Source organism: Stegodyphus dumicola, chromosome 7, assembly GCF_044657685.1.
Source record: "Stegodyphus dumicola isolate Sdum_Otavi_A_Nest chromosome 7, ASM4465768v1".
In the NCBI taxonomy this organism is placed as follows: Eukaryota; Metazoa; Arthropoda; class Arachnida; order Araneae; family Eresidae; genus Stegodyphus; species Stegodyphus dumicola.
Window position 1 is genome coordinate 201,599,431 of NC_140774.1, and position 12,111 is coordinate 201,611,541.

The following is a 12,111-nucleotide window of genomic DNA, read 5'->3' on the forward strand; positions in this document are numbered from 1 at the left end:
AAACTGGAAAACTTTAGTACCACTACTACATTTCGCAATGGTTATTTTTCAGTTTTTTAATAGAAACATTAAAAAAAAAATATTTTGTTATTTGCACAACCTATTGACTAATTATAATTAATTTGCATACATAAAAAATATTAGATTAAAAACATTTTTACTATCAAAATTTACGTTATAATAATTTAAGTATTACATTCAGTCCGAAATTTGGGTTTGTTTAAGAGAGAAATCAATTTGTTTATGTTTGTGTTGTCTGATTTCACTTAGTCTTAACCGTAAATTAAGATCCACTTTTTTGTTCTGCATTTATTTTTCAATTATAACATGGAAGAAAATCCTTGTTCACACAAATAAATTGTGCAAAAAGGCAATAAAAACTCTTCTTAAATTCATTAAATTTTTTTTTTTTTTTTTTTTTTTTGGTTCAGCCAAAAGTTAACGAGTGTGTTATTTTCGAAATCTTCAGTGAGAGTTCGATTATATTAAATGTCTATCAGTTGATCTTTTTCTTCGCATGATTTTTGAATTGGAAATGCCTTTATATGCGCCCGTAGCTCGCCAAATGCGGCGACAAATTTCTCGCCAAACATTTTTGGCCAGAAACTCCACGGTGCCATATTACTATCTAAACTTTTTGGTCTACATTTCGAACTTTAAAAATAAATGTCTCCAAAAACGCGGTTTTCGCACATGCAAAAACCACGTTTTGAACACACAATTTATGTTAAAAATCCGAAACAAAAACAAAAAAATTAGATAGCAAAAACGTAAAGTTTCTAACCAAACATATTTGACAAAAACCCATGTACACAGCGATATGTTTTAACTTAAAAAAGAGTCTACGAATTGCACAATCTAGTCAGCAATCTACAAATCTAAGTATCTAGAAACTACGCACACCTCGCTTTAATAAATTAACGTAACAACAATAAATTTCAAAGAATACCATGTACACAGCATTGTGTTTAGACTTAAAAAAACATCTACGAATTGCACAATCTAGGCATTGCGCAAAAATCAACAAAATAAACTATAATAAATTACAAATAATTCAAAAAACAAGAATAACAACAGAAATTCATGACCATAACATTCTACAAAATAAAAACAATAAAATAAAATGCACTTACTATAATCGATGCTTCTTCGGACAGCAGAACGTAGCTTTAACATACCGCCACGTACTCTCTATGGTATTTATACGACAGCCAGACTCACTATCCACAAAATTTATACTATGGTTCACAAATAAATGTTCAGAAACTTCTTTTCCTAAATCCTTGTAAGATTTCCAACCATCCGAAAAAAATAGTTGTACGAGGCTCAGTCCACTCTTTAATACACTGCATCAGCGCTTCCTTACTTAAATCCTGCACAGCCACTAAAAATAATCTCTCAGACCCTCTTGCAACCACGTCTCTCATTGCAACATAGGCCATTTCAAAACACGCACGACACGAACCAACGAGCAATTAAACCACTCCACCAAAAGAGTTTTAAACGTCAAAAGGGTTGCCATACAGCACGCAATCGCGCCAAAAACCAGCGCAGAACACATATCGCCACATTTGGTGATATCGCCACATTTGGCGATAGGTGATCTTAGGGCGCATAATGAGTAGAGTCTGTGAATTTAGTAGTTAAAAATATTTTGCGTATCACCTATTTTTTTCTTGCGTACCACTGGTTGAGAATCTCTGAGTCAAAGCGTCTGTGTTGGTAACATATTTATTTGATTAATGTTTCAAGGTCACAAATTAAAATATGAAAGAGAGCAGCCATTTCAGATGTGAAATAGTGGTACTCCCTGCACACACACACACACGCACACAAAAAAAGGGACAGGTCTATTGGACGAATTGTCGAAACTTAACTTTGGTTTTTCCATGTCTCGAAAGCGTGACTTAGGATATACATACGATTTATATACAGCAGTTGTTCTAACATTGGTATTTTGAAACAAAATCCGACCTTTTTCTGAAATGACATGCCAATCTTTCCCATACTTCGATTCTACGAGTCAAATTATGCCAAAGTGCTAAGTTTTGTAAAAACCGCACGAGTAGTTTTTAAAAAATTAACTCTCATAATTTTAGCTCTTCCGTGTTAATTGAATTTGGTATATATTTGTTAATATCTCTTTTTTTTTTTTTTCTTTTTCTTTTTTTGCTTAAACTTATTTGATTCTTCCTTGCACATTTCAAAATTTAGGTTCATTCCAAATAAAATTCTTTTATTTTTTGATTTATTTTTAAAATTTGCATTTTAAAATAATTTTTATAAATTTTTCGAAAAACATTTTGAAATATAACCTTTAAAAATTTTACCTTTTCTTAAAGTAGATGTATTTCTAAGTATACCTGCAATAAAAAAAAAAAAAAAAAAATCCTTTATTCAAAATGTTCTAAGATTACGTAAATTTACATATTGGAGCGTTCTGAAATTTGGCATATTTGTTATAAGCGATAATAACGCCGATGCTCGATAATTCTCCGTTGGAATTTGTAGAAAATGTTAAATATCTTGGTGTCATTCTTGACCAAAAATTAACATGGAAAAAGCACATTGAATTCCTTTCTGCTAAATGTGAAAAAATTATTTAATTGCTTTCACCGAATTGCCAAAAATACTTTTGGAGTAAGCTACGATGTTAAGAAACTCATGTATAAGCAGTGTATTGTACCTTTCATTTCGTACGGCTGTCGTGCTTGGGGACATGTTCTTGCCAAGAAGGTTAACAAAAGAAATTTAAGAAAGATTCAACGGAGAATTCTTCTTCGTATTATTAGTGGTTATAGAACCTTAAGCTATGAGGCTACTTTTGTTCTTGCAGGAGTTCCGCCTATTGATTTTGAAATTGCATATAAGAATAATATTTTTGAGTCATTGGCAACGCATGCTTCGGAAGACTGTATTAATGGAATTGTCCCCTTCACTGATCTTCCTCATCCCGCTTCTTTAAAACCCATAAGTTTCTGCGATTACAAAGAGACTGCTGAAATAAGTTTTCCTATGGTTTTCTTTACAGATGGCAGCAAGATGAACAACAAGGTTGGCCTTGCATTTGTTCTTTTTGAAGGCCATTCCGAGATTTGTTTTCTTAGACACCGTTTACGGAATGAATGTACAGTTTTTCAAGCAGAACTTCTGTGCATTTATCTTGCCGTCAAATGGATCCAGGATCATGGGACTACATCCTCAAAGTACCTTATTTGTACTGATTCTCTTTCTTCTCTTCAACTTTTGAACAGTATTACCAGCTGCGATAAATTAGTTATCGAAACCCTAGTAACTGTTAGTTCACTTAGAATTACAGGTATTGATATCTGCTTTGCTTATGTGGGTGTTCATCATGGTTTCTACGGAAATGAAAGAGCTGATTTCTTAGCTAAAGATGCCTTAAATTTACCCATTGATATCAACATTAGCATTCCAAAGAGTTATTGGAAGTCCTTTCATTATAAAAAGCTTTTAGCTATGTGGAATGTGGAATACGTTTCATCTTGTGATGCTGAAGTTACCAAAAAGTTCTTTCCTTCTATTTACCATAGACTGACTTCCGAGTCTTTCCTCTCGTTAAATTTTAAAGTGTCTCAGTTTTTATCTGGTCACGGTAAATTTGCAAGTTATCTGTTTCGTTTTAATCTACGATCAAACAATTTATGTGAATGTTCAAAAAGAGTTCCTCAGGATGTGGAACATTTGATTTTCTCGTGCCCTACATTTGATGGCCCTAGATTATGCTTACAGAACGATCTGAAAATGTTCGGAGTGACTAGGCCAGTGAACTTATCTGTTTTCGTGAAGTCCAGACTGCTGTTCTCTGCTTTTGTTCGCTTTATTTATGCATGTAATTTTTAATGTTTATTTATACATGTAATCTTTAATGTCCTAGTTAACTTACTTCTGTAAGCCCCGTGTTGTACATATGTGGTGCACGGGGAGTTTGTATGTTCTCAAAGGAAAAAAATGTGGTTTACGCCCTTCGTTAAAATTATTTGAAAGTAGGAACGATAACCTTTTTTTTCCGCTCGTGTACAATTAAAAAAGGGAAAAGGAAAATAGGTTGCTAGAAAATAAAAAGTTTGGCAAGTGAATTAATTTCGGCGCAAACTGGAAAAAATGCGCCAAGATAAATTTTTATATTTCTCCATAAATTTCTCATCCAAAATTATAAAATTTAATGTCTAGATATAATTTGAGTCGTAGAATAGAAATATGGAAAAAACATTGGTATGCTATTTCAGAAAAATTCGGATTTTGTGTCAAAATACCTACGTTAGAATAGTGCTATATATAAATATATATTTCCTAAGTTGCGCTTTGCAGACATGGAAAACGAAAGTTAAGTTTCGACCATCGGTCCAGTATAACGGAAGATATACAACTGCGCCATTTTTTTTATGCAAGGTGTACATTAATAATAAAGTAATAGTCGCCACGATGCTGAATGCAAACATTAAAACGCACATGCATTGTATCGTAGAGATGCTGTACTTCATTTTATGGGATGGAGTTTCATACCTCTTGCACGTATTCAGTCAAATCAGCAGTTGTCCGTGTTGATTGTGGATGACGTTGGATTCAACGTCCAATCTTGTCCTAAACATGCTCGATGGGAGAAAGATTGAGTAATCTCACAGACAGCATGTCGGCACTATTTGAAGCACGATAGGTGATAGCAACGGTATGCAGACGGGGGAGCGTTATCCTGTTAGGAAATGCTCCCTGGAATATTTGCTTAAGAACGGCAGTGCAACCGGTGCAGTTTATAATCTGACGTGCAAATTTGCTGCCAGTGTGTGTGGCTTATCTTTGTCATCTGCCAGGATTCTCCGTTACCTTGTAGAGTCATTAGGTTAATTGGAAGCAGAAAAGATAAAAATATGCCACCGCCTTCGCCGGGAATCGAACCACGGAACTCTGGAATACCGGCCTGGAATACGTTCTACCGTTACACCACGAAAACACGCTAGGGAAGTGGGAGAAATACCTTATATACACTCCTTTTTAAAGGACTAGGGTTTTAGGGGACCTAGTCGCCAAATCTTACATTATTTTATGTTAATTTAACTTCTTTTTGTTGTCCTCACCAGAATGCAAATTAGTTGTTGTGCATTTAAACCCTGGATTTGAACTTTTTTAGAGCTTCTGGCAATCTCGCCTTGCAGTTACGTAATATCGCCAGCTCTGATAAACTATAACGGAAAAAAATATTTTATTACGGCTTTAGCCACCTTGCTAGCCGACGTTAAAATATGCGCCACTAATTAGTTGAACCAGCTTAATACACTATTTGTGTAGTTTGAAACTATGTTACCTAAACTTGAATTTAACTTCATCTTAAGTTAATTTAAATACCCTCAAGCAGCGGAGGTTCATCTGTATTGCCTGTTGTGTTGTATTTTTGTGTTGCAACTTATGTCACTTGTCCAACATCAACATAAGCATAAGCCCACGAAATTTATTGTGGCAAGGAGTGCAAGATTGCACCCATCGTTGGCAACAACTTTGAACACCCTGTAAGGATCTTAAGTTTTACTAACGTTTATTTTATTTTAAATCTTTACTATCACTTCTTATTTTCTACTTCCGGCCAGAATTAAAAGCGTTAACTTATTTTATGCAAAATTGGTCTGGCGAACGGCAAGTACTTAAGTTGTGGCTTTTTGCCAAGCGAGGGAGAGGAAGGAGTTAGACGAAGCAGGCCGCTTGCCTTAGAAGTTTTACTCAGTTGCTGGTTGCCTTCCAGGCCAGAGGTTTAATCCTCTTGATAATTTTAAACGTATTGTAGTGTTCACAGTTCTCTGTACTACATACGGCTTCCTGTTAATATAAGGCCAATCTTCCACGTTTATTATTTCAAAGTTAAGTTAGCGTTTAGTTATATTTTTATATTCTTACGTTTAGACCACAAGTAGTGGGTCTTTGTATTCCGAAATACGGAAATTATTGTAAAGAGAGAAAAATAAAGGGTTTTGTATACCCTTCCTGTGTACCTTGTCTACTTCCCACAGTTATTGAACATAGCTTTAGTAAGCTCTCTGTTCCGAGTCAGGTCCTTGCATGTTCCCAAAGAAAGTAAGACGGAACATTGAACCTGATAACCCTACAGGTGGCAGTGCGACTTTGCCCAGTTCCGTCCCTAATTTTGATGGAGAGGGACGGGCCTGAAGCTCTCCCATCCCTCTCTCCCTACCAGCTACCTCTCTAGTGGACTTTCGACTCGCCGCATATTGGTGGATCATCACGTGTTTCGCTGCTGGTGCCTGAAATGATTAGACGCATGGCTTGGAATGCATTTACACTACATATGAAAGGAATTTTTCAAACTGAAGTTTAGGTACGAGTATATTTCCGCAAGAATATTTTTCAGAATTTGGTTTTGTTTACATGATAACAGTAGAACATATGAGCCATTATCTGTTTAGCGAAGAGTTCTCTCTCAAAAGACTTTCTGAAAGAAACTGCAAATGTAATTGTATAATGTGAAACTTTTCGTGTTTACATTATACAGTTGTAGAGTCATTAAGTTAATTGGAAGCAGAAAAGATGAAAAATATGCAGCCGCCTTCGCCGGGAATCGAACCACGGACCTCTGGAATACCGGCGCAGCGTGCTACCGGTACACCACGAAGGCACGCTAGGGAAGTGCGAGAAATACCTTATAACCTAAATCCTGTTGCTAGCGTACGGGTTCGTAACAGATTGAATGCACAAGTTCGATAAAGGGGTTCATTAAATTTATTCTTATCAAAAGAAATATATCAGAACGCTTGAATTTTCATCAGAGGTATTCGTACAAGTGTTCACCAATATCACGCAGTATAATCACTAGTTATACTTCAAATTACTAAAAACGTTAAAACACAACGCAATGCAAACTGGGATTTCTCAATTCATGCGGAATTAACAACTCGCAACAACAATAACTAAGCAACTGAACTCGGACGCTCTCTCGCTTTGGCCTTTTATACACTGCTCAAAACAATTAAAGGATATTGCGGTTTTAGGTGGATCTTGTGGCTGGGAAACGTTTTAGCTGATTGATACATGGTCGACAGACGTAGTAGGTTATATGAGAATAAATTACACATGTTTGGCAGAAAAGAATGCATTCTATTGCGCATTTGTGTACAAAAGGAAAAAAAACACAATTTGTGCATATGAGAAAAAAAGAATAAGAAAAGGTGTTTTCTTCAAAGGAAATCATTTTCAGTAGGGGGTATGGTTTCCACGGACGGCAAGCAACGTTGAACACCTCTGAGGCATGGAGTCAATGAGGCTATTAATAACAAGTTGGGGTATTCTGTCCCACTCTTCCAGAAGAGCTCTTTCCAGTTCTTGGAGAGTTTGTGAGGGTGGTTGGCGGCCAGCAACTCGTCTTCCTAGAACGTCCCAAATGTGCTCTATTGGATTCATGTCTGGAGAACACGCTGGCCATTCCATTCGTACGATTCCTTCCTCGAAAAGGAAATCCTCCACCAGGTTAGCACGATGTGGCCTGCAGTGATCGTCCATTAAAATGAAGTCATCTCCGATTGCTGCAGCGCAAGGGACTACAATAGGTCTGAGGATTTCATCCCTATATCGGCGACCAGTCAGAGGTCCATCTCGAATGATGTAGAGGTCTGTGCGCCCGTCAATGGAGATGCCACCATACACCAACACTCGCCCACCGCCAAATCTGACACTTTGTGCACGAACGCAGGATTATTCCTACTGCCACGGTCCCTCCAGACGAAAATACGCCTATTATAAGGATGAACAGAAAAACGGGACTCGTCAGAAAAAAGAACATTGCTCCATTCATTTCTCCTTCAGTTCACATGCTCTGTTGCCCACTCCCTGCGGTCGCGACGATGCCTTGATGTTAGTCTAACACATGCCATCGGTCGGCGAGCATACAGACCTACACCATGAAGCCGGTTTCGGACAGTCTGAGTTGAAACCGTGGTGCCAGTAGCCGAGCGCAGGTGTTGTTGGAGAAGAGTAGCATTCATATTTCGGTGTCTCCGAGCCATTAACACTAAATAACAATCTTCATTGGGCGTTGTTGCCCGTCTACGACCTTGCCCTGGTCTTCGGCCTGCACTTACAGTTTCCAAAAAACGGTTCCAGATCCTGGAAATCACACTTTGTGACACTCCAATGGCTTGCGCTACATCGGCTTGAGTTTGGCCCCCTTCTAAACTACCAACAACTCTCCAAGCTTCTGAATCGGTTAAATGACTTCGCTGAGACATCGTACTCATCGAAACAAAGCAGTCACTGAATGCTGATCATCCTTGTCTTCATTATCTTTTATTCAGTTGAAAGTCAAATTTCATTCGCTGCCTCTGAAGCGACGTTTTTGACGTCGAACTCAAAATTAGCATACTCCACAGTTTGAAAAACCAGAAAAATTTGCATTTGTGATTATCTTCTTCCATTTTTGGCAAAAAGAAAATCGCTTAGATCTTTATTTTATATAAAACTTACAATATCCTTTAATTGTTTTGAGCAGTGTAGCTTTCAACTGGTCTCGAGATATTTCTAGTACTTTCTGCTTCTCGAAATTACTCGAAAGCAATAAGAGGATGGAATTACGGTTACAGATAACATAGTCAATTACATTTATACAATTTCAATAGAAATTACCGATATATCCATTTGCTCAATATTAAATGTATTATAATGCACTTAATATTGCTCAATATTAAGTGTATTATTAAATGTAGGCCTGTGTATTCTTATTTTCGGCGTAGATTTCTCTTAAAATTTGTCTCGTGATGCATTGTACGGAGAAATACTATACAATTTTAATTAAATTTCTAGTAAAATAACCTATCTAAATACAAAATTCGTTACATAGTGATCTATCTGATTATCCCTAAAATCGACAGAGATTTCTTTAAAAATCTTTGCCAATTTAAGCTTGCTGTTTTGCCTTAATTTTGCCAAAGTCATTCAAGGTTATCTGTCGGAAATGTATACACGGTTTTTAAATTTGTAATAACCGCGATGTGTTTCATTGCTATGTTAGAACATAGAACTTCTCAAAATTAAAGATGCCATGTAATTCACAATATTTCAAAGATTTCGGTGATACCGTTTATTACGTTATTGCAAGAAACTGCGTCGTAATGATTTTAAACACTTTATAATGTATTGAGAAAGAATAGAAGTATCTGTATATATTGAAAGAGAACAGATTTGCATATGTCTAATGTGATTATAGTGTAGTTGCATGAAATGAAAATATGTCTGTTTTTTCCTGCTAGGACTCATGCACGTTCGGGCCAACAGATCCGTAAGTATAAATATATTTTTACTACCTGGAATCTTGTGAATAATTTTTACAAAAGTGCTTTAATCCACATAATTTAGTGCATTCTTCGGTTAATCTTTGAATTATGGTAACTTGGCGATGTTTTGGCGAAAATTTGGCGACCGACCCTGCTACAGCAACCTGCTAGTTTTTGTTTGGACGCCATTTTGTTTTCACGAAGTAAAGCCATGTTTTTTACTCAACATTATTTTCCAACAATCTGCTAGCCGAATTACGCTTATGCTAGAACTTTTATGGAACAAAAGTGCTTAATCATGACAAAATTAGGTGCGAAATTGAGTGAAAGTGCAGAATCGCAAACTGCTTGCCGCATGTTTTAGAATTGCACATACACGGTATCCACGTACGCGTCGATCTCTTTTCGCTTTAAAAAAAAATCATCCCAGAATTGCACAAAAATGACATTGCACTAACTCTTGACTTTATCCATGTACACTGCTAAAGTCCTAGCTAGTAACCTTTATCGCCTTACCGAAATGTCGCCAAACTACCTGTTACCATATTCCAAAGATTAGCCCATTCTTCTATTCTGAATTATATCATATTCATTATTTCATCATTAAGCTTTTTTTTTTTTAAGAAATGATATACATATTTCTTTCCATATTTCGATTCCGGAACTCAAACTATGCCTAAATATAAAATTTTGTAAAATTTGGTCAGAAATACATCAAGAAATTAAAAAATTTATCTTGGCGCATTTTTTCTAGTTTGCGCTAGGAATGCGCCAAGGGAAGTCTTAATTTATGGTAACCTATTTTCCTTTATTGTAATCGTGCACAAGCGGGGGAAAAAAAATTATTCCTTCTTTCAAATAATTTTAACAAATGCGTAACCACATTATTAACCGCCAAATGTGCGTACTACTCATTTTAACCATTGAATGGGCATAAACCACATTTGGCGCTATTCTCGTTTATAACATATATATGCCAAATTTTCGAGCGCTTCAATATATGAATTCACGTATGTCTTAGGACATGTTGAATCAAAAACTTTAAATTTTTGCTCGTATGCTAGATATACATACATTTTAAAATGATGGCCAAAGTTTAATACTATATACTTCAAAATGTTTTTGGAAAAAGTTATAAAAATTAGTAAAAAAATACAAACTTTAAAAATAAATAAAAAATATCTGCTCTTTTTACTTGGATTGAACGTAATTTTTGATTTTGAAGGAAGAAATCAAGTATATTTAATAATAAAAAAAGATATTAACAAATATTATCAAATTCAATTAATATTGAGGAGCTAAAATTTTGAGAGCTAATTTAAAAAAAAAAAAAAATGTCTTCATTTTACAAAACTCAGCACTTTGGCTTAATTTAAGCCGTAAAATGGCGTTTAGAAAGATTCTGATTTGGGGTCAAAATGCCTATCTTAGAATAATGCTATATATAAATCTTATATAAGTCTTACTTTTGAGACATGAAAAATCGAAGTTTCATCAATAGGGCCAGCAGATATAAAACTGCCCCTCCCCTTTTCCCCTCCCCTTCTTACTTCCTTGTACGAAGTAAAAAGAAAGTATTGTAATCGCGAAAAGTTTCAGGTGGCATATTTCAACGAAAATATCCATTTTGACCACTATCGAATGCAATTTAACGATGTTTCTGCGTGATATCTGTACGTAAGGACAGAATAAAAGACTCGTTTCCTCCCAAAAAATTATAAAACTACTTTGAAATGAATTCTGAAGAGAATGTTTCGTGGCGTCTGTACGAACGTATGTACGTACGTATCTCGCATAACTCAAAAACGAGTAGCCTCAGAACGTTGAAATTTTGTATATAGGACTGCTATAACATGTAGAAGTGCACCTCGTATTTTGGTTGCAATCGGCCGCGCCAAACGTATATAAATACATTTATATATATATCCCGTCTGTTACCCGGCTCAGTGAACTCTGTTTCTTTATATGTTTGTAAACTGTACATTTTTTTGCTTTAAAAATGATTGAATTATGTTGTTTTTATCTTCCGGTTAAGGTTTTTATGCCTTTAGTAAATCTGTATGCAATATTTTTAGAATTATTAACAATTTTAAACTTGTTTAAGTGCCACTAAGCCTAATAATTTTTTTTGATGGCGGCTATTACTTGTTTACATTTGGAACAGCAGACTAGTGGATTTGTTGCCAATCTAGAGAAACGTAGCTTCGCAACAACAAAGATAACGCCTTCATTTATAATTGCCAATTAAATCATGTTTAATCCTTTCTGGAATTTTTTCGAGGAAATAAGTGTTTAAGATTTACTTGGTAATTTTTAATACAGATATTTTGACTTTTTATGTATTTTTGCCTTGTCGCGAAGTGAGAACTGAATTAATTGAATGAGAAATACTCAATCGTCTGTGAAAAACTGTTTTGTTTTGTTTGCTTAATTTCTTTTATACATCGTTCTAGCTTTATTATAGTATTTGAATAGAACATGTGGCAACGATTAGATAATTCTTTAAATGATATAAATTTTGTGCATTGTGAGTTATAATATAAACAAAATATAATACTGTTAAGTGAACCTAGCGCCAGAGTGTCGCTGTGGTAAACAGATAAGAGTGAATTTTAAAGAATGCTTTTATTCTATCGCGGTTCATGCGCTGTCGGCCAAGTAGATTTAATTCAATCCAATAAGTTTAAATGAAATGCAAGAAAAATTGCATATAATTTAATATTCCGTACAAGGAAGTCATGTGGTGTACACATCAGATTTTTTTTTAAAGATTAAAAGGCCGAGAAATCTATTACTCTCGAAACGGGAATATATGTCGAAT

The 12,111-nt window shown here is 35.3% G+C and overlaps 1 protein-coding gene across 1 annotated transcript in view; it reads left to right on the plus strand.

Moving 5' to 3' along the window:
- Positions 1-12,111, plus strand: part of LOC118191892 (degenerin deg-1-like) — a 63,406-nt gene that overhangs the window by 39,913 nt on the left and 11,382 nt on the right. Inside the window, exon 10 of the mRNA XM_085821229.1 lies at positions 9,267-9,295. Within this exon, the coding sequence (XP_085677355.1) occupies positions 9,267-9,295 (29 nt within the window). The remainder of the gene's footprint in view (positions 1-9,266; positions 9,296-12,111) is intronic.